This window comes from Wyeomyia smithii, chromosome 2, assembly GCF_029784165.1.
Source record: "Wyeomyia smithii strain HCP4-BCI-WySm-NY-G18 chromosome 2, ASM2978416v1, whole genome shotgun sequence".
In the NCBI taxonomy this organism is placed as follows: Eukaryota; Metazoa; Arthropoda; class Insecta; order Diptera; family Culicidae; genus Wyeomyia; species Wyeomyia smithii.
The window spans coordinates 125488633-125512382 of NC_073695.1; the positions used below are offsets into that span (position 1 = coordinate 125488633).

The 23750-nt window shown below is 35.1% G+C and overlaps 2 protein-coding genes across 3 annotated transcripts in view; one reads left to right on the forward strand and one right to left on the reverse strand.

Moving 5' to 3' along the window:
* The window catches only part of LOC129725616 (scavenger receptor class B member 1), a 253463-nt gene that overhangs the window by 147133 nt on the left and 82580 nt on the right, over positions 1–23750 (forward strand). The window lies entirely within an intron of this gene.
* On the reverse strand, positions 1862–22043 carry LOC129725614 (lysosome membrane protein 2). 2 transcript variants are annotated; one of them, XM_055681647.1, is made up of 6 exons: positions 21705–22042; positions 9878–9969; positions 9590–9811; positions 3729–4016; positions 3080–3674; positions 1862–3013 (listed from the first exon to the last, which is right to left on the reverse strand). In XM_055681647.1, the coding sequence occupies exons 1-6, from the start codon at positions 21874–21876 to the stop codon at positions 2706–2708; spliced, it is 1677 nt and encodes a 558-aa protein (XP_055537622.1). In that variant the 5' UTR covers positions 21877–22042; the 3' UTR covers positions 1862–2705. The 2 variants fall into 2 exon arrangements, with proteins under 2 accessions (XP_055537622.1, XP_055537623.1); XM_055681648.1 differs by lacking the exon at positions 3729–4016 and having other exon boundaries at positions 21705–22043.

Below are 23750 nucleotides of genomic sequence, written 5' to 3' on the forward strand. Positions count from 1 at the left end.
AACCATTATGGACATATTTGTTACCTCTAAAAACATTCACATACCAAATTTGGTTGTATTTTCTTGATTGGTTCTTGAGCTGTGCGAAATTTGTGTTTCATTTTCATGGGATTCCTCCCTTATAGAAGAGGGAGTCGGGTGTCGAACCATTATGTACATATTTGTTACCACTAAAAACATTTACCTGCAAGATTTTGTTCCATTTGGTTGATTAGTTCTCGAGATGTGCACAAATTTGTGTTTCATCCAACTATTATGGACATATTAGTTACCCCTTAAAACATCCACATGCCAAATTCGGTTTCATTTGCTTGGTTTGTTTTTGAGTTGTGCAGAAATTTATGTTTCATTTGTATGGGACTCCTCCCTTCCAGAAGAGGGAGGGGTCTCAAACTATCATAGGAACCTTTATCGGCACCAAAAACCCCTACACACAAATTTTCACGTCGATCGGTTCGGTAGTTTTCGGGCCTATATGAATCAGACAGACAAACAGACTTGACTGCATTTTTATATGTAAAGATTACAACATCAAAATTTTAGAACCTAAAGAGCGAATATACATTTGTTGGATTGAAGCGGTCATGTAAATCTATTTTTACAAATAAAAAATTGAATGAGAAAGGCTGGGTCTGACCGCTAGGTGGATTAATTTAGGTTTTTTTTTAAACCGATGCCAGTTTGCGAAGAAAAATTCTAAAAATATAATCATGTGTTCTTCACTAGCGACACTTATGTAGATAATGAAACAAATTTTGTTTTAGTTTTAGGTGGAGTTGGGCACGACTTCTACTGCTCGCCGCGGAACAACTTTTGAAAAAAGCGGTTCACGGCAATCGCTGCACAGCCGCCATTTTGTAACAAAAATAGCAATTAAAATATTTTTTCTATTCTGCAAGAGTTGCTCAATCCAATGATATATTATTTATATACCTTACAACTCAAATGTCCTGTAAAAAAATCATTAAAAAAGCCTTGCTTTTTTGAGCATTTGGTAGATATAACCCCTTAAGCGCAAACGGAAGGTACTTCGTACCCTCAAAGAGCTACCAAGCGGATTGCTGATTAGTTGCTTAGTTTTTGAGATATTGATCGAAAAATACTTCTAAGATGGGACATTTGACTTTAGAGCAAAATCGCGCGAAATGACCTATGGTCAAATATTTCCCATTTTAGATTTGAAAAAAAATTAATACTTTTTTTTAAATTGAAATTTAGTGTTTATTTTTCAATTTTTTTAGTCAAAAAAATATTTTTTGCCGGTAATATTTTTTTCGAAGCATTATGCTACAATTCATTCTCAGACAGTTTTTCTATACAACCAACGGTTTCTGAGCTTCAATGCTTCGAAAAAAAGGCTCAATGCAAGCGCTCTTTTATAAAATAACTCATGGGTCTTAAAAAGCTTTCCATCTGTGAACAATGTTCAGTTTACTTAGGCGAATACGTGTGCAAAGTTTCATTCACATGATAAATGGTCGATTAAATTTTCGCGTATTTCCAGGTCATTTAGCGTGATTTTGCTCTGGAAAGTCGAAAAATAATGAATTTTCGTGTTTTTTGCGGATGTTTAGGGTAAGGTCAAGTGCTCGGGTATTTTGGCTATTGATTTGAAGATATATTTGAAGATGAATTTTGCATGTCGTGAGCGCAAATATAGTAATTCTGTTTAGTGTACACGATAATTGCGGGGCTAGCGCTATGATCCTACTAACACTAACAGTCTCTTCCGAGCTGAGACTCGAACCTACGACGACTGATTTGTTAGGTCAGCATCGTACCGCTAGACCATCTGGGAATAATTATCATACTATGATGTAAAAGGATATCTTTTTTTCTTGAATGATTCGTAGATTTCATGTTATATGACGCAGTTTTATTTTCGTTTTTCTTAACGTGACAGATTTTTAAAATTAAAGCAGTTTAAGTGATTCGTATTAGTAGTTATTTGTACAGTGCTGCCGTTTCAAAAAGATTCAATCAGATTATCTACCGAATAGCATTAAAAGCTGCTGTTCTAATTTAAAAACTAGATGCTATTTACAAATAATATCTCAGTTGAATGTCAAAGAAGTGAGTTTTAGCTATGGAATGGTTATCAGTCACCATCATCAGTGAGCTTCCAATAGCTGACACTTTTCATTAAATCGCCATTGTATATTAACTACCTGCTGTATTTCTATCCAATTTTTTACGCGCCATAATAGCGGAGCTTTAATAGGAAAATCGTAAAAAAATAACCACCCTTTCGACAACTCTGCTCATGTCAGTTTCGAGTCTTCATGTAGTTTGTCAACAGAAAAATATAACTGGCAACATTTGTGTTGCCCATTCATCTGAAATCCCAGAACTGACGTAAGCAGAGAGGTTCGCATATTACGAACACGCATTATAACGACCGCCATCATGGAGCGTAAAAAGCTAACCATAAATTACGTAACGCTCATAGGGGGGAGAGGGGCTATTCTTGAGCGTTACGATTTGTTACGCTGTTTGAAAAGGGAAGTACGATAGTTACGTAACATAAAAACTCTGGAGAGACTCTACAAAATCGAGTATTTTTACCAGGCAAATTCTTCTACAGCGTTAGGTAATGTTTGTCGGGGGGTAGGTATTGGCGTTACGTTTCGTTGCATTAGGGGGGTGGAGGTCTAAATATTGGGTTTTCGCTTTACGTAATTTATGGATGTCGCCCTATCTCTGAATTACTCATGGTTCTTCATCTCATTTGACGAGCTTAACCTCTTTACTTCATTCGTGGTTTGGTCAGCTTGTTTATTGCAACTGTATGCATCAGGGTTAGTATTTTTCATACGGCAATAACAAGCCATGGTAAGAAGTGCGAATGTGGTTACGCAAATCAGAAGAGAGCCATATTTAAAAGACAATTGAATTGCATTAGCACTAAAAGTACTATGATAGATCATGTTGCGTAGTTCCTCTGAGATCACACCAGGAACCACTTCGAGCCATACAACTGGCAGAATATCACCATCTTCAAACCTTTCTAAAGCTGCAATGATAAATAACCTGCTAGATTCCATCGAAAATACTGCGTTACATATGATTGTATATTTACCTGTAATGTAAGATGTCTTTTTTACTTGAACATTAATCTGAAACCGTGATGCACCATCAATTGGAAAAGCTAGCCGTGGGTGAATATCGGCATATGTTTCATGTTTTTCTCGCTGAGGATTCAAGCCTTCTACTACCTCTAGAAGCCTTGCATCACCAGTATAAAAGTGCGGGAATGAAGCATAAATAGGAGCTCCATAAGAACACAGAGTTGCATTCAATAATCCACTAGGTGGACAAGAGGCCGATCCGAGATGACAAAAACATTGATTATCGGCACTAATATTAGGATGAGCGAATACATCTAACGGTGCTTTATAACGCCATGCGGGAATACCATCGAATAGAGTGACTTCTTTCTCATACCTAAGAGGAAATTTCCGGCAAAGAGACTTGATAAACACGTACAAAGTCTGCCGTTTGTCCATAAGATGAGGGGGGAACTGGGAGCCATCTGTTCCATCCACACGATTGCATTCGTCCGTAGTCCACAAGTTTAATGAAGACTTTCCATCTAACCCTTTTATAATAGCTAATTGCTTCAAATCTTTTTCACCTGAGTATATAGTGAACGTTTCAGCACTAGTACCATTTCGCTGTAATTACAAAAAAAGAAGTTGACAAAAAATACGAAATTTACAAATACTAACCGTCATTAGAATTCCAAATTTTTTAAAAGATATCTCACTATTGAAAGAAAATTGATTTGCTAAATTAAGAAGCTTATCTTCGTAACCCCACAAAAAAGAATCTACTGGAAGCGTTTTGAATGGAACAGCATTTACACCGCTCAAAGCGGAATTTAGTAACACTTTTTGAAAGAATGATTCATAAAAGTACTTCGAAGCTGCGGTAAGCATTGGCACATTGGGAACTATGACTTTATCATACTGCATACCGCTTGATTGATTCGCCAAAAATTGGTAAGATCGCCGTTCCTGAAATCCAAATGAAAAAGAAGGTTTTTAATGTCATGTTCGATGATACACTGCTTTCAATACCGCCGAAGAATATTTTTCTCTGGTCAAACATACTTCTATCAGTTTGTACCAGAAAATGCAAGAACTAATAAAACATTTACAGTATTTCTAAGTTCCCAAAGTAATTACCGATACATTTATCGAAGAATGAATACATGTGAATATTTACCCACACAACACTTGTAATATCTTTTTAAAAAAGAAATTTAAAAGAAAGTTGCATAGTGATCTGATTGCAATTACTGGTAAACATACTAGGCCACATGAGAGAGAAAAAGTATCTAAGCGACGCACGCGATTCTCAAACCTTTGTAAATTTCTCATTTTTTAACTACTTCATCAAATACAAAATCCATAATTATCATCGGGAGGAACATAAAAGTTTTTACAGAGCTTTAATAAATACTAATAAAAAGTTATTACAGCAGATGTCTAAATGAAGTCATCCCTTATGAAAACTTCGTCAATTTAGTGTGTAAATTTGAAAAATAATTCTGGTAAGCTGCTTAAGAAACAGCTTTGACGTGTTTGAATGCATTGTCTCTTAAACTCAAGTATCGTTGTTGTACGTTTGACCTGTGTAGGCATCGAATTGCATATTTAAATTCCTTTAAAAAATAATGAATTCTATGAAGCGTCAAAAAAATTTGATGTTTGAATTTCTGTCGCGTTTCTAGTAAGTATTGTATCTATGAACATCACTTCCTCTCACAATTTGATCACAAATATCGCGGCAGCAATTCGTTAACTATTTTAAAAATCGTGTGTATCTGAGTTGCTTGTAAAAAAACACCGCCACGGTGTGTCCGAAATGCCGGATTATCATACTTTAATGTACCTTTTCTTTCACCAAAAATTAGTTTGGGTCCATACCTTTCAAAATCAACCGGTTTTAAAAAAATACATCGGGGGAATAATTTTTAATGTTAAATACACTGATAACGTTCAAAATAAATAACTTCATCACGATCTTAAGCTCAAAATAGCTTTCCTAGTAGATTTTTAAATTACATGTTGAAGAAAAAATGAGGTATATACACAGGTATTGAAAAAAACATTACGAAAAAACCCGAACACATTTATATACTAGTAAATGATATGCATTTGTTATTCACTCACTGCAAAGTAACCTTGGTTGTTATGGTGCATGTGAAAAAATCAGTGATTGCTATGATTTACAACACATGTGAAACAGTGATATTAACAAACCATTTCGACAATGTTAAAACTAACGACGGCTCGTCTAGTTGTTTTCAGAAGATTGTACATAATGAAGAAAACACATGAACAAATTCGGCCTAAAATATGTCTTTTGTGTTTCATAAAAGTGAAACAACCTAAATTGATACATAATACGCTGACAAAAACCATAAACAATGCTTCATTCTCGAATGCGACAAAGATAGTGAAATGTATCCCAAAGTTCTTTGCGGAAGCTGCTATATTGTATACTAGAGTATGTTCTAACCACCTAGAAAAACTAAACCAGGAATAAAACATTTGAGTTTTTATTAACTTTTGTTTCAAAAATAAGAAATCAGACAGATTGAAAACAATTTAGAACTTTTGACGTATTTTATCATGTATCCCTCAACAATAGGGGGTTTTAATTTGAAAAACTACCTGCTTTTTCTTATACTAATCGATGACCGACCTTTTAGAAGGCACTACGTGTTTTTTCTTAAATCTCTACGATTTTTTTTTATTTTTAAATTGAAAAATTAGATTTTTTTAAATTTTTACTAACTGGCAAGTAGTGCACAAAGTGACACTTCTGCTGCTCGAAAATATAACCCTGACCGAGCACAAAGTGACATTAATACTGCTGGCCTGTGGAAATATAACCCTGGTTCGCGTGTTATGACAGGGATGCCAAATGTGAAGACATATCTCAATTTCGAAGACATTAGAGCTCGTGTGAAGTAGTGGAAGCCTAATAGTCGGTTTATTACCCGCACTCGATTTGAGGTTTTCACTGGGATTTTTTAACTTTCAATGGGGGACCGTGTATACAGATTTCTTATGTGTGGAGTCATTTTTTATGGAGTGTGAAGTTATTTGAAAAATGACCTGGCACCCCTGTGTCATGATTTCTTGACGGCAGGGTTTGTCTTAAAATCACTTACAGTTGTTAAAATTCGAAATCGATTTTGTTTAATAGTTCGGCTGTTTACAATAAAAAAAAAAACTCAGTGTAATATGATTTTTTTTACATTTCTTATCAAAACAAAAAATAATATACATACCCCTAAAACACCCTATTATGGATCTCCCACAATTAGGATCACTTTTGTGTTTTATATTTTTTGACTCAGTTAAAAAAACTGTTCGAAGGCATGTAGCATTTTTGCAGTAAAGCATACCATATTTGCTAGCTTTGAACATAGAAAACATCGTTTTTATCCCAAGATAGATACGTTTTTTATAGGCGTATAATATTGTAATCTACAATCTATCAAAGATTTTATCGTTTTTCTCAATCAGCGTAAGTAGCGCGCTCCTCATTCATAAGGTTTCTATGTGATATAATAGCTAATTCTTGGGCAAAAAATAGCTAATACACAAAAATCAAGGTGAGTTCTTCACCATTTACCGAAATGTTGATGGTTGATAGCGATTTGTCTATAAAAATAAGTTATTTTCTAAATGTTTTATGATAGGGACCAAGACAAGGTTATGAATCACTCCGATTCAAATATGATTTCAACCAGTTGAAACACCCTATCAACTTCTATTGGGCTCTAAACGAAAGCTAAACAGTGTGGAGTCATTGAAAAATACTGTTCTCAAAGCACGTGGGACGGGAAAGCTACATGAAGCGGCAAAAAGTTATGATGTACCATATGGAACAGTTCATCGCTACCTTCGGAAGCGACATACCTGGACTCTCATTCTTACTGCAACCTCGAAAGTCACATAAAATGTGACCAGGCCGTGTGAGATCTTTAAAACGATATGAAACATGGCAATTCTTCATATTAGGCGTCGTACACAAATTACGTAACGCTAAAAATCTAGAATTCAGACCCCCTCCCCCCCCTATGTAACGATAAGTAACGTGCGATATGACTCCCCCCCCCGTCAAATTACGTAACGCTGAACAACCTGACCCCCTTCAAAATTTTCAATTTCGAGCCAACATCGTAGTTACGTAACTGTCCCTACTGCCCCCCCCCCTCCCCCCTAAGTAACAATATGTAACGCAGGCTCAACCCCCCTCCCCTACCTCTTTCATGCGTTATGTAATTTGTGTACGACGCCTTACATAATTTGAATAAGGTTCATTGAACAAATTCATTGCCGAAAACTGTTTAATATGATGCAAATTGTTTCATAATTGGGACCGCTCTGAAAAGTGATCCATAATTTTGTATTTGATGAGTTGTAATAAAATAAATATATTTTCTGAGAAATATTTATACATGGACAACATGGAAACAAATACTCAATCAAGTGAAAGATTACATATTTCTGTGAATGAAAACATTTATAGATTACCTATATACAATAAAATTGGGCAGAAATGTTTTTTTTTGAATTCATACATCTTTTGATTCATAACTGTTGGGGGACTGTAATAATTATAAATTATTGCAAGCGATTCAGTTGAATTTGTATAGATCACCAATCAAATCGAAAAATTTAGGTTGAAAAAACACTAAAAATTCAAATCAATTTTTTCAAATTTCCCCCGAAGGATTTTTTTAAAACCAGCTGATTTTGAAAAGTTAGGACCAAAACTAACCAAAACAAACTTGCTGAAAGAAAATCCGAGGTACATTAAAATATGATAATCCAGCACTTCGGACACAGCGTGCGCGCAGTGGAATCTCTCCAGAGAGATAAAAAACTGGTGTGATCTCACACGAAAGGACAGTATGCTCAATAACTAGGCTGACCAGACGTTCCGTTTTGAATGGACAGTACCGTTTTTTCGTCTATTTTTAACCGTCTCGTTTTTTTTACCATTTTGTACCGTTTCTGGATATTGCTTTAAAAATGTTCGTAATGAAGCTTTGCATTGAAATTTGTTAAATTGGAAATTAGGTTCCTAAGCTGCCAGGAATCTGTCAATATTACTGAATGAATTCTGTGCCTTCCTGGCAGTTTCGCGGCACAGGAAAGGACCTTCTTAATCACGAACGGTATATGGTCTGCAAAATCATAAATTTCACGACCTTACAGCCAAAAACCACACTTTACTACGTAAAATGTATTGAATGTTGCACAGAATAAGGCAGGTTTATCAAAGCAATGATTGATAGTTTCTATGCTTTGATTATTAATCAATTTTAAATAGTAATCTTCCCATGTGTCCTGTTTTTGAACTCATTTGTCCCGTTTTCCCCCTCGATAAAATCCGGTCAGACTATCAATAACTACACTACAGAGCTCACTGCAGTGTTTTTACTGTGTGTCTCTCAAACAATTATCAAAAGAAAGGAAAATATAGGTAGGACAGTGACTTGCGTTGTTTGCTTGCAAACTGAAAAAAAAATCACGCAAGTTTGCTCTTCGACTGCTATCGAATTTATCTCAGCAGTGCACTCTGTGGTGTAATTTTGTGTATTCTCATTAAAATGAATCACCCCTCTTGTTCCACAGCTGAGGTGTAAGCAATAAGTATATTATTTTTCTGCGATCTGCAGAAACACAGCTCAAAGCAAAATGAAGAAATTTGGTGCAAAAAATTGCTTAACGCAGCGCTCATACTGGGTAACAAGTGAACGGTGAATATTCACTCTACGCTTTCCATGCTCCGTCTACCAGCTTGTGATGCACACATTTAATCAAAGAATTTGATCCAAAGCACGTCAATGCATACTTACAACTGCCACAAATATGGTTAATAGGTTGGGACAAAAAATGCATGTTAGCTACCATGCACTTTTCGTGATTCTTAGGAGTTCTTTGACAACTGTGTAACTTTTCAGACTGATCGGTGGAACTATATTTTCGCTCTCGATTTTTCAAGTTTCCACCGATCGATCTGAAAAATTACACAGTCGTTATGTGACCTATAAAGAACACGGAAAGTGCCCGATAAAATCGGAAAGTGTACAGTTTAGAAAAGGTTCAATACATAACATTTCTTTGAAACATTGGAGACGACACCCTAACGTACCATTTGAGCAGTAAGTTGATGTAATTTCTCGATCGGGTTGGTTTACACGGGACATTGGTAGGACATCATTGGTAGTGTTATTTGTGTATGATTTTCACCCTGTACTTTGAAACATTATTTAAATAAAAAGTTCACTAATTTTGTCTACATTTCATTTCAAGCTGTGAATAAATATGTCATGTTTCATATAATAATGAGTTTGAGACATTAGGTTCTACAAATCCTAAGTAATTTCACATACAAACATTTGCCATTTTGGCTCAAAGTCACCGGTACTGAGGTACTGAGGAGAATAACAAGCCTGCTTGCTACAAATTTGCCGCCAACTAACAAAATCCAAACGAGCTGAATAGATAGGTAGCAAGTTTACTCAAAAAGATGTGACAACTAAACTCATCAGACTTACCTTATAAGTGATAGTACCGTCACCGTTATAAGAAACGTTTACTTTCTCTGTTGTCTCATGATATACGTATGGTCCTATGTCTACTACTTTTAACTTCGTTGCCTCTCCTCTGATGTACTCCTCAGTGTTTGTATAGTTGAACACATGTACCTTCAACAACGGGTTGACGGGGGGTCTTTCCCACCATTCAGCTGCCGTTGAATTGTAACTTAATTTTAGTTTCTTGAAGATGAAAATACATATAATTCAATAAGTTTATATAAACTCGATTAACATTGAACAAATAACCTCTAGTAGTGAATTGTCATACACATCAGTGAACCACATAACAAAAAAACCCGTTACACTTGCAATGAACACTATCACCAATACTCCTAATACTGCAATGAAAGAAAAAAACTTCTTAATACATAGCTTAAAATAAAACATTAAAAGAGTTGTAGACCAAATTATTTACGCTAAAACTTGAACACTACAGTTTGCTTGTTTACATCAGTTGAAGGTACAAATACATATTTATACACAGGTTAAACTGCTGTTCCGAGCGTAATTGTCCCACCGTGCATGAAGTTTGTGTAAAACAGCGGTTCTCAACCTGAGGTACGTGTATCTTAAGAGGTACGCGAAAATAAAATCAGTAATGACGGACAAAGCAATTTTTCTTTATTGTATTTCATTTGTTTTACAATATTACTCTTAAAACATGATTGTAGCAATTAAACAAACCATAGTTTAATTTGAAACCTGAACTAGACCATCACAACACTTTTTTTAAAGGCGGGATTCGTTAGTAGCTTAAGTATTTATGATAAATATTAGTAAGTAATGAGTATGTGTGTCCAATCACAAATGGTGATTTCTCAACACTGCACTGTTAGAAATTTGTAATTTTAATTGTTAGGATTTGTTTGCTTTCGCAGTTAGGACTTATCGTTCGTAGGGATTTAAACCTAATTGTCAAAAAAGGGGAAGTAAACTTACAACTAACTTAATTGCTAACTTATTGGCTATAAAGAAAGCTTATCGTAGCAATTGAGGATTGCAACGATTTTTGTCGAAAATTGTTAGTAATTTTATTTGACATAACTTCTAATGGTTCAACACCAGTAAATCTATGTAATTCGAGTGTACCAAACCAAGGAGGACGCTTCAAAATCATTTTCAGAATTTTATTCTGAATCCTTTGGAGCGTTTTCTTCCTTGTTGAACAGCAACTTGACCAGATCGGTACTGCATAAAGCATTGCTGATCTAAAAATTTGTTTGTAAATCAAAAGTTTGTTCTTTAAACAAAGTTAAGATTTCCTGTTAATGAGAGGATATAAACATCTCGTATATTTTATGCACTTGGCTTGTATACTCTCAATGTGCTCTTTGAAAATAAGTTTTTTATCGTAAATTAGTCCCAAGTACTTAACCTTGTCAGACCAACTTAAAATAACCCCATTTATCTTGACAACGTGATTATTGTTTGGCTTGAGGAAAGAAGCCTTAGGCTTATGAGGAAAAATTATCATTTGAGTTTTAGAAGCATTGGGAGAGATTTTCCACTTTTGCAAGTAAGAAGAAAATATATCTGAACTTTTCTGCAATCGACTGCATACTACACGAAGACTTTTCCCTTTTACGGAAATGCTTGTGTCATCGCAAAACAATGACTTTGTGCATCCTGGAGGCAAATCAGGAAGATCTGAAGTGAATATGTTGTATAAGACTGGACCCAAGACTTAACCTTGAGGCACACCTGCTCTGACCATCACAACATGATCTACCATTACTCTCTCCCACGCTGCGAGAACAAACCGAGCCAGGGGATACAATTGGTTTGAAAAATATCGCCAAGCGGTACGTGGACAAAAACCTAAATTAATCCACCTAGCGGTCAGATTCAGCCTTTCTCATTCAAACTTATTATTTGTAAAAATAGATTTACATGAATGCTTAAATCCAATAAATGTTTATCCACTCTTTGGGTTCTAAAATATTGATGTTGTAATTAAAGTATAAAATATGAAATTTGACGTGATGTTAGTACTTAAGAAATAGCGAAATAAAAGCAATGACTCTTAATTTCGAACAATTTAATCACGAGCGATGCCGGGAACGTTCAGATAGTACGATACCACATTAAAATCATGTTGAGGCCATATATATTGATCGAAGCAGGTGAAGTGTTGAACAGTCTTTGAATTTCTGTTCTTTCTAAAACTTTTAAACAGCATATCAAATTGTTATGAAGTTTGTTATTTGTAAGTTTGAGAGATGACTCATTTGTATGACACTAGTTATGTTCAAATAAGTCGTGTAGTACTTGAGATAATAGACTTTCGTTGTTTTACAAATTAAAACATAACGCTTGCTTAAGCTTGATTACAATCAAATGAAAAGGTAAAGTATGGGGCAGCCAAACTTTGAAACCACGTGTTCAATCATAATTCATCAGTTAACCCTTAACTAGCCCGTTCATCTGATATCAATATTGTTCAAATCGGTTGTGTAGTTTCTAAGATAATGAAGTTTCGTGATTTTCACATTTCGATACATTACAGACGAAGTTACAGTCCGATTACTGCAAAATTCAATAGGGAGTTATGAGGTAGGTAGACCTTTCATTTGATACTAATTCTGTGGAAATCGGGTCAACCATCTCTGAGAAATATGAGTGAGTCCAAGTAAGTTGTCTTGGAATATGTTTCTTTTCATAGCTGGATTTCACATTTTTAAACATAACAGGCAAAGTAATAATCCGTTTGAAAAAAAAATCATTAGGATCTTATGGGGCAACAAGACCTTTCATATGACACTAATTTTATAAAAATCGGGCCAGCCATCTCTGAGAAACATGAGTGAGATTAAATAGTCTCCAGAACACGTTTCTTTCCATAACTCCTGAACCACATGTTCAATCTTCATAAAATTCAAAAGTTAAGGGTTTTTATGGTAGCCCGTTCATTTGAAACTAATTTTAATCAAATCAGATGTGTGGTTTCTGAGATATTGATGTTTCGTGATTTTTACACTTTGATACATAACCTCTAAACTAGAAATCAGATTACAATAAAATTCAATAGGGTCTTATAGGGCAACTAGACCTTTCATTTGCAATTAATTTCATTGAAATCTGTTCGGTCAGACCATCTCTGAGAATAGTGAGTGCGAAAAAAGGTGCACATACACACGTACACACCCACACACAAACATATACACCTATACATGCTTATATGCAGAAAATGCTCGATTCGTCTAACTGAGTCGAGTAGTATATGACATTCGGCCATTTGGATCACTCTTCTACCTTTAAATTAGCCAGTGATCGTTAGGAGGAAGTCAATATGTTAACTTTCATTATGTGATTTCACATTTTCATGAACAACGGACAAAGTTACAATCCGATTGCAATGAAACTCAATAGCAACCTATGGGGCAACTAGACCTTTCATTTGACAATAATTTTGTGAAAATCGGTTCAGCCATCTCTGAGAAAAATGAGTGAGTTTAAACAACCTCAGGATAACTTTTCTTTACATAACTTTTGCACCATATGTTCAATCATTACGAAATTCAAAAGTTAAGGGTTCTGGGGACAGCCCAATCATTTGAAACCAGTTTTATTGAAATCGGTTGTGTGGTTTCTGAGATATCGATGTTTCGTGATTTTTACATTTTGATACATAACCTCTAAACTAAAAATCCGATTACAATGAAATTCAATAGCAACCTATGGCGCAACTAGATTTTTCATTTGCAATTAATTTTATGAAAATCGGTCCAGCCATCTTTAAGAAAAGTGAGTGAGAAAAAAAAGTTGCACATACATACACACACACACACACACACATACACACATACATACATACATACAGAAAATGCTCAGTTCGTCGAAAGAAGTCGAGTGGTATATGACATTCGGCCATTGGGACCATTTTTATACCTTTGGTTTTTCCAGTGATTGCTATACCTTTCTAGGAGAAAGGCAAAAAGGTAGAGAACCGCTGGTGTAGAACATGAAATAACTATGCTACGAACGGTAGTATACAAGTTAACAAAGTGACCGGCACCTGTTCTGCTTTCATCAGCAAAGGTGCCAGACTTTAATCAACGAACCATCGCCACATGGAGACACTACCAGAAACGCGATGTCAGCAGATTGACCAAGTGTGTAGGGTCAGAACGTTCCGAATTAATAACGAAAGAGTTAGCAGCGAACTACTGTAAATATTAAAAAAAAAGCGTATCCGCAGAATGAACTCAACTAAATTGCATATGTTAAATATTTTGTTCAATAACATTCAACTTTATGTGATGTGAACAAGTAAACAACTATGTGTGACTATGTACATAAGAACAAAGTATCGTATATAGGCAAATTGAGAAACCGTATTTTCAATGGGTCGTATATTCCATGTCATTTGACTTAATTTATCATGCCCATTTCGCGTCCGTGCGGATATAATCAATCAATCAAAACATTTATTTATTATAAAAAGTTATTGTGGGTTTTTATGCCAATTCGAGAATGGTTATGTAGTTATCAGCTCAAGTTTTTCCCATTGCTTACTTCATTGAGACTTTTGAGAAGTTAAATGAAGCAAACGCTTTTTTTCATGCGGCCTAAGGTATTTATTTGACACCTTTCAACATTGGAATGGTTTATACATATTGTTACAAAATCTTGTTGTATTATGTCTCACTTAGTTTGCATGTGGTGGAAAACAACCATTCAAATAAAAAAAGTTCAAGTCGGAAAACATACGTGCGGCTATGTATATTTTTGCCTTTCTCCTAGAAAGGTATAGCAATCACTTGCAAAACCGAGAGTATAAAAGTGCTCCAAAGGGCCGAATGGCATATATCACTCGACTCAGCTCGACGAGCAGAGCATTTTCTGTATGTGTGTGTGGGTGTGTATGTGTGTGTGTGTGTGTGTGTGTGTGTGTGTGTGTTTGTGCAGATTTTTACTCTCACTCACTTTTCTCAGAGATGGCTGGACCGATTTTCATGAAATTAATTGAAAATGAAAGGTCCTGTTGCCCCATAAGACCCTATTGAATTCTATTGTAATCGAATTTTTAGTTTAGAGGTTATGATTAAAAATGTGAAAATCATGAAACATCAATATCTCAGAAACCACACAACCGATTTGAACAAAATTGGTCTCAAAAGAACGGGCTACCTAGAAAACCCTTAAGTTTTGAATATCATAAAGATTGAACTTGTGGTTCAAAAGTTATGAAAAGAAACGTGTTCTGAAGACTGTTTAATCTCACTCACGTTTCTCAGAGATGGCTGTACCGGTTTTCATTAAATTAGTGTCAAATGGAAGGTCTTATTGCCCCATAAGACCCTATTGATTTGTTTTGCAATCGGACTATTACTTTGCCTGTTATGTTTAAAAATGTGAAATCCAGCTATGCAAAGGAACATAATATCAGATGAGCGGGCTAGTTAAGGGTTAACTGATGAATTATGATTGAACACGTGGTTTCAAAGTTTGGCTGCCCTACACGTTTCCATTTCATTTGAATATAATCGAAATTAAGCAACCGTTATGTAATAAATTGTTAATAAAACAACGAAAGTCAATTATCTCAAAGATTACATGACTTATTTGAACATAACTAGTGTCATACGAACGAGTCATCTCTCAAACTTACAAATAACAAACTTCATAACAATTTGATATGTGGCTCAAAAGTTAAGGAAAGAAGAGAAATTCAAAGACTATTTAAAACTATACCTGCCTGATCGATATATGTGGCCTCAACATAATTTAAATTTGGTATCGTTCTATTTGAACGTTCCAAATTCATTGATTCCTTGCAATGTGTTTAAAGTCTGCAAATGCACGTCATAGGATAGGATCAAAGTCAAATAACAAACCGTTTGAAATGATTGGTTTTATCGAAATGACAATATCCTCAACTTTTGGCTTCTGTACATCGCTTTAATTCTGAATATATTCATATTGGGTGGTATTCTGTCATTTTCAGCAGACTTTCTGGCATCAATCTGACGCCGGAAATACCCATATTGGGAGGTATTTTTGGTTATTTTCCAGAAACTAAAAGTGGTCGTCTTTAAATTCGAAATGGTGTCCAGGGTCAATGTTTGGTTTCTATGCATCATCACGTTTACGGAAATATCCATATTGAGTATTATTCGGTCATTTCTGTTGCCTATAAGTTGCCATTTAGCCTGAGGTCGATTGTTAGCTCCTTGCATCATTCTGGTTCCAGAGATACTCATATTGGATAGTATTTGTTTATTTTAGGCTGTTTTTCACAAACCGGTAATCGCCATCTTGGATTTCAAAATTGTATTTAGGATACTGGTTAAAGAAAAACTCATATTGGGTGATATTTTGTCACTTTGGACTGTTTTTCAGAAGCCGACAGTCGTCATTTTGGACTTTAAAAATGTCTGTGAAATCAATTTCTGTCATCTGGGCGTAATTCTGGTTCCGAAAACATTCATATTGGCTGTTTGCCAGACACCGGAAGTCACCATCTTAAAATTCAAGATTGTGTCTGTGATCAATTTTTAGCTTCTGTGTATCTTTCTGGTTCCAGAAATATTAATATTTAATAGGAATCGTCCATTTCAGGCTGTTTTCCAGAAACCGGAAGTTGCCATCTTACAATTCAAAAAGTTGTCTGCAGTCGATTTGTGGCTCCAGTGCATCATATAAATACCCATATTGGGTGGTATTTGGTCATTTGCCGCTGTTTTTCCGACACCGGAAGTCGCCATTTTGGATTTCATAATGGCATTTGGAGACAATTTCTGGATTCTGAACGGCATACTGGTTAAAGAAAAACTAATATTGGGTGGTATTTGGTCATTTTCAGCTGTTTTCAGAAACTGGAAGTTGCCATCTTACAATCCAAAATGTTGTCTGAGGTCTATTATGGAACATATCTGTTACCACTTAAAACATTCACCTGCCAATATGGTTTCCTTTAGTTGATTAGTTCGCGAGATGTGCAGAAATTTGTGAAGAAACATGTACTTCCAGAAGAGGGAGGGGCGTAAACCATTATGGACATATTTGTTACCTCTAAAAACATTCACATACCAAATTTGGTTGTATTTTCTTGATTGGTTCTTGAGCTGTGCGAAATTTGTGTTTCATTTTCATGGGATTCCTCCCTTATAGAAGAGGGAGTCGGGTGTCGAACCATTATGTACATATTTGTTACCACTAAAAACATTTACCTGCAAAATTTTGTTCCATTTGGTTGATTAGTTCTCGAGATGTGCACAAATTTGTGTTTCATCCAACTATTATGGATATATTAGTTACCCCTTAAAACATCCACATGCCAAATTCGGTTTCATTTGCTTGGTTTGATTTTGAGTTGTGCAGAAATTTATGTTTCATTTGTATGGGACTCCTCCCTTCCAGAAGAGGGAGGGGTCTCAAACTATCATAGGAACCTTTATCGGCACCAAAAACTCCTACATACAAATTTTCACGTCGATCGGTTCGGTAGTTTTCGGGCCTATCTGGATCAGACAGACTTGACTGCATTTTTATATGTAAAGATTACAACATCAATATTTTAGAACCTAAAGAGTGAATATACATTTATTGGATTGAAGCGGTCATGTAAATCTATTTTTACACATAAAAAATTGAATGAGAAAGGCTGGGTCTGACCGCCAAACCATAAACCATAAACTCTATCTGGAATTGATCTTTCAATTTCAATTTTTATTGATCTTCTTTTAGAATCTAAGTGATTTGTAACATCGCAAAATGCGATTTAAGATTAAATATGATTATTTGAGCTTAGATTAAATTAGACAAGATTTTGGATTAGTGGTGGTCAATTGTTTAACTTATGTTTTTTTTTTTCAGCCTCATGCTTATTTGAAAATGTTTTAATTTTACAATTTACAGTCTTCATGCACTGATTCAGACATTATATGTACACATACATATACTACATTTTCAGTATTTTTAAACATCACATATCAAAATATGACGTTGAAGTATAATGATAGACAAGTCATTGTAACCTCCTTGTATTCCCGAAAAATACAAAAATTCTATAGAAGAAAACACTAGAGAATCATATTTTTGAAGCCATACTACATATTATAAATTTATCTGCAAGAAGAAAAAATATTTTTTCGGTTTGGAAGAGGTTTCCTGGCAGTGAAACATTTACCTCTAAGGATTAATAATTGTATTTTGCAATGTGTGGAGATTTGTGACCTTTCAGTTGGTCTCGAGGTACGATGCTGGCCTAATAAACCAGTCGTCGTAGGTTCGAGACTCGGGTCGGGAGAGACTGTTAGTGTCAGTAGGCTCGTAGCGCTAGCCCCGTAATTGTCTTGTAAATTAAACAGTTGGCTGCGAAGTCTGTGTATAATAAACAGAAGGTCAAGTTCCGAATCGGAATGTTGCACCATGACTTTGCTTTACTTTTGGAGATTTGTGACATTATTCCTGGAAGTGTATTTTAATACTCAATGACTGGTAAAAAATCAACTTCTTGGTTTTAAAACAACAGACGGATCTGGATGTTGAAAGTAGGATAGAGCAAACATTTTCAGGGACCTTGTGATGGTGATGTCAATATATTTTCTTAAATGTGTTGTTGAGTTTAGAAGCACTACAAAACTAGAAATTTGATCACATATTCTACCCATCTCACGTCATTCAACCGTTTTATTATCGCTACTTCAACATGCTTTTCTGTGTTTTGAAACATTTTCAACTCAAAATGCAGAAAAAACGATATATTTCATTCATCTTTCAAAAACTTTATAAGTTCTTTAAAGAAATTAATTACAGATTGTTCGATATTATGAAAAACACAATTGTAGGTACCTAGAATTTACGCAGTGACTGAAGACCAGTTTTCTTGAACCTTTAATTTATTTAAAAAAAATTATACATTATTGCACGATTATTTTTAATTAGATCATAAATCATTCTTCTCTGAAAATCGAAAAGACTAACATTTTGCACTCCAAAAATCTTCGGTTTTTTAATTAAGGTGTGCATTTCTCGTTACTTTATTCATTTTTATTTGTTCTGGAAAATTTACTGTAGCAATTCTCACAATTGGCTGTCGATTTTTTGAAAATACACAAACTGTTACATACTATGCTTCTTGAAAAATTATTTTCATGCATATAACCATAGAAAGGACATCCCTTTTTGCCTTTCTCCTAGAAAGGTATAGCAATCACTGGCAAAACCAAAGATGCAAAAGTGATCTAAAGGGCTGAGTTTCCTATATGGTAACGGGGGTATTTTGGCCAGCTTTGGGAAGTGTTCGCACAGTTCATTAAAAACCAACACAATTTTTCAAAATAAATACCTACTCTATTATACCATTGTTTAAGGCTAAGTGTCTATTTTAATATACACCGTTCAACAATGCAATATATTGAAAAATATCCAAGAAATATCAAAATTTCTACGAAGTACTAAAAACATATTTTGGTCCACCAAATTTTTACTTTGGCCCACCTTTATATCTACAGACGTGTATGGAAATATTTCGGACTAATTATATTTAAGATCATCATCGGTATTTTTAGAGCAAAAAAGTGGGTTTGAGGAGAACATTCTTCTGCTGTGAATTTTTGTAAATTTTAAGCGTCTAAAAATGAAAAGATTTGGCTTATAGCGGTTTGACAGGCATTCTCATCTAATTTCATATCGTTAAATGTGATAAATTAAGAAGTAATTACCTGTAAATTGTCACAAACTGCTTCTTTGTTCACGCGCAACGGCCGAACGATAATCAAAGAGATGTCAAAACTTGGCACGGCCAAAATATGTTTGCTTCAGAAAGAGGCAAACATATTTCGGCCATACGTTTATCCACTTTTTCAACTTTTTCCATCATGTTAGAGTATACAAACTGTTTCTATTGTCGTTTTCGTTTTCGCGGTGTACTACACTCAAATGACACTTTTGACACCGAAAATGTTTTATTTGATTTTTCGTGTTACCCTTTTTCTGTCTCTCCCTACACTTTTTCTGTCACTGATGACACCCGAAAAAAGCAGAGTGTGCTGTAGGAAGTTACCAACACATTCACACGTATGTGTCAAAACTGGATTGTTTTGGTTCTCGTTCCACGTGGTAAAGTGTCAGGTAAATTTTTTCCCAGCACATTTGCGAGATGGACATATGAAATGGAAACGAGACAAAATGACGAATGCGATTATGACCAAAACAAAACTAATTGACAGCTATCCCAGTATTACGCATACCAATGCAATGACACTGAAAATGTTTTATTTGAAGCTGCAAAGTATAGCACGGAAAAAGTGTAGTACACCGCGAAAACGAAAACGACATATGACATTTGATTGATGTTACTACAACAACGAATTGTTTCAAAAGCATACATATTTGTTACAATAGCTTCCGGACGTTGACTTGTATATTACCACTTTCTCTTGACTTTGGGTTGATTCAGCCATGACTTTGAATATGTATGAACTAAGTCCAAAATAACACTACCTAGAGCCAGTTTTTCGCCGAAAATTATAGTGTAGTATGATTCTTAGGTGTGTTGTTCAATGTTGCATGCATAGTTTTCTAATATTTATTGAATTTATCAGATAAAATGCGTAAATGTTACCGGGTGGGCCAAAATATGCATGTGGCCAAAATACTCCCGTTACCCTACCCCTCGACTCAGTTCGACGAGCTGAGCATTTTCTGTATGTGTGTGTATACTGCCGCGCATAGCATGTCAGTCCCACCTGCATTTTCAGCAAGCCGAGAAAAACGCGTTTTTATATGACTTCATAACATTGCTTCTTACGAGGTGGGACAATATGTTTGGATGTTTTCCAGCAGTTTTTCAGGACAAAGTTGTTGAGCTCATCCATTGTTACGAAACTATGCATTGTTAGCTACCATTTACGCGTAATAACTCATTTTTACTAAAAATGCAAATGGGACTGACTTGCTATGCGCGGCAGTATATGTCTATGTACACTAGGGCGGTAATAAGTTGCATGAAAAAGTATTGACCTTCGAATATCCCTTAGAATTAATGCTCAAAGGTTTCGTTTCCTCGAAAAAAACCTCTATGCAAAATTTCAGCTCAATCGCACTTTGGAAACACGTACCTCAAAGCGGTCAAATTTTCACGAAAAATATCGATTAAAAATTCACAGGAGTAGTACATGCAATTTTCGATATTGAAATTTTGTTGATGCCAAATGTAATAGAAATGCATGAACAGTCGAAATCTGGTTGATGAATAAGTTTTTTCTCAGTGCGATTATTTTTATTTGGCGTCTACCTGAAGCGTACCGGTTGTGTGCCGCCTCCACAGGAAATTTTGTTTGCTAAAAGCAAAGCCTCGGTGCTACATTCCGATTCGGAATTTGACCTTCTGTTCATTATACACAGACTTCGCAGTCAACTGTTTGATGTACGAGCAATTGCGGGGCTAGCGCTACGAGCCCACTGAAACTAACAGTCTCTCCCGAGCCAAGACTCGAACCTACGACGACTGGCTTGTTAGGTCAGCATCGTACCTCGAGACCAACTAATAGGCAGAAAAAGTTTTGGTTGCTACCCTGAATAAAAATCAGAAGGTGTACATCCATACAGTGTGCACAAATATCGTCCAACAAATCTGATTCCATGGCCCCAGGTACAGCTCATTTTTCATTACACATTTGTAAGAAGGACACCAAAATACTTGAAATTCTAGGACAAGAATTCTATATTAGAAAACAAATCACATGGCCCAATCAATTCACGCCGGTACTTAACGGGTTGAATTGGCTTTCCCGTTGCTAACGAAACATGCGTGTTTCCCGAAGCATACTTCGATGGATAAGAATGGTTGATAAGGAAAGGTCATACACTCTACATCGGTTTATAATCATTTGTTCTTGATAGCGTAGAGAGCGTATATGTTCTATAAGCACATCTTATTCCGTTTTAAAGAAAAGTGATGAATTGAATACACATTTCCCGCTTCGTGGGAAAATAGTATAGCAGCGTTTCAATGATCATTCAGTAGCATCTGAACTTGAGGCGTGTTTATTGTATATGCATTTCGCAAATCATTTAGAAACCTTATACTATTTTCATTATAAAGCTAAAATTATTTCCCACTTACACAATAGCGTTACATAAAGATTCCGATCATTAACGTGATCGCTATCTGATTCTCCAATTCCAAGATGAAATGCAATGTTATCCAACGCACTAGTTTGTTTTTTTAATGGTTTACTTGTATTCATTGTGTAAGTGTTCTGATGTGAGCTGCTATTCTGATCAGGCTGTTGCATTTATTGAATATGATGTAGGTTATTACAGAGTTGACTCCGTTTTTGCCAATTAGTACAGGATGTATACTCGGTGATACTTTTGCTTTGTTCGAATCCGCGGATACTTTTAACAGTTCTTCCACACACTCGACTGACTCCTAACAATTTTAAATTATTACTAAAATCCTTAATCTTCCTGAATGTTACTTATATTAAGCACACACTCATAAAATCGTCTTATCTCATCCAGAGTTTGCTCGTATTGGAAATTCTACTGATAACACTTGAGAAGAAACATGTAAATAGCATAAAAGAAAGTTGAAACACGCATCGTTTGACTATATCAGCAAACTATATAACGTTGTTCAGATTAGACAGAGGGATTGGCGATATAGTAAATTTTTTCAAACGTTTTAGGTTTTTCTACTATTACTGGTTTAGATGTTTGGGTATAATATTTGCTCACAAGCAATCATACGCAAATCGTTTATTTGTTGAAAGTTTTATATTAAATTGGACTATGTCGAAAACTCAGTTTTACAAGTTAATGTCGATAAATAAATAAAATCAAATTTCGTGTTATAGTTTATATAAATAAATAAAAAAAATGTATAGATCATTGCACACAAAAAATAACCTTATTGTTTTTGACATTTCTTACGGGTTTGTTTACAAGGTGTTAGAATTTTTCTCCATTCGCCGTTTAGTAATAGGAGTGAACATAAATTATACGAGTACGAAAAAGATCGGACAACTCTCTGCCTATGGTCGAAACACAATTTTTACCAAAACACTTTCCACTCGAGGCGAGAAATTCACAAGTCCTTGTAAACAAACCCGCGAAAACTGCCAGATCTCTTTCTTCTTCTTTTCTGTGACTGTTTCGATTTGTCTGCAATAAGATAATGTTTTTTTAAGTGTTGCTTAGTGTTTTAAAATGACAAAATTTATCAAGAAGAAGAAGATAAAAAAGAAATAATAATAAATGTAGTATTCCATCGCAATTCGCGATATGTAACCATGCATACCTAAATTTTTATTAAAAAAAATCATAGTTTCGACGTTGAAAACAATAGTTGTGATCTGGCAGACTGTTAGAAGATGAACAATTCAAAACAAAAATCTGGGGAATGTAAACAATATCAACAATTAAAAAGTTCAGAAAATTTGTTTTTGTTCGGAGCACTATAATGCTACAGAACTGTGCTGGTTAGGTTTTATTACGGTAAAAAAACTTTTTCTCGGGAATCAAACGAAACGATGAATTTAGTGAAATGATGAGAATCAGTATTTGACTAGCATTGAAATTCAACAAAAAATAAAATCTATTCACCACAAACACCGTTTTGTTAGATTCAAGGAAAAAGTTTTTTTAATCGTGATGAAATCAAAACAGCTTGTATTGCCCTACTCACAACTCTCCTGCAAATTACAAATCAATTTGATAAGTTAATTTTTATTCAATCAAAATTATATTTAAAAAAATTATCCTAACTAAATTAAAACTAATCGTGATGATTTGACTGCTGAAATTGAACTGCCTGTCCTGTTGGTGTGCCAATTGATGTGTATCTATTGATTGTTATTATTTTCTGGAATGTGGACTCCACACGAAACATGCTGCGGGTGTAATTGTTCTGTATTCGTATCCGCAATTGATAAAAGTGCCGTAGGTTGGGAGGCTTTACTAACGCTTTCCCCTTTTAAACACTTTGTACTCAAAGTTTGATTTTTCTTCCTGAAGTAGTCATGCTGAAATAATTATTAAGTTCCTCTAATCTTTCATCAGAAACGTCCGGATACGGAGAAATATTTAAATTTGTTGAGTTTTAGGTTTCTTCTGTAGCAGAGGGTGTTTGTGATACGGCTAAAACAACTTTTATTTTAGTTGTTTT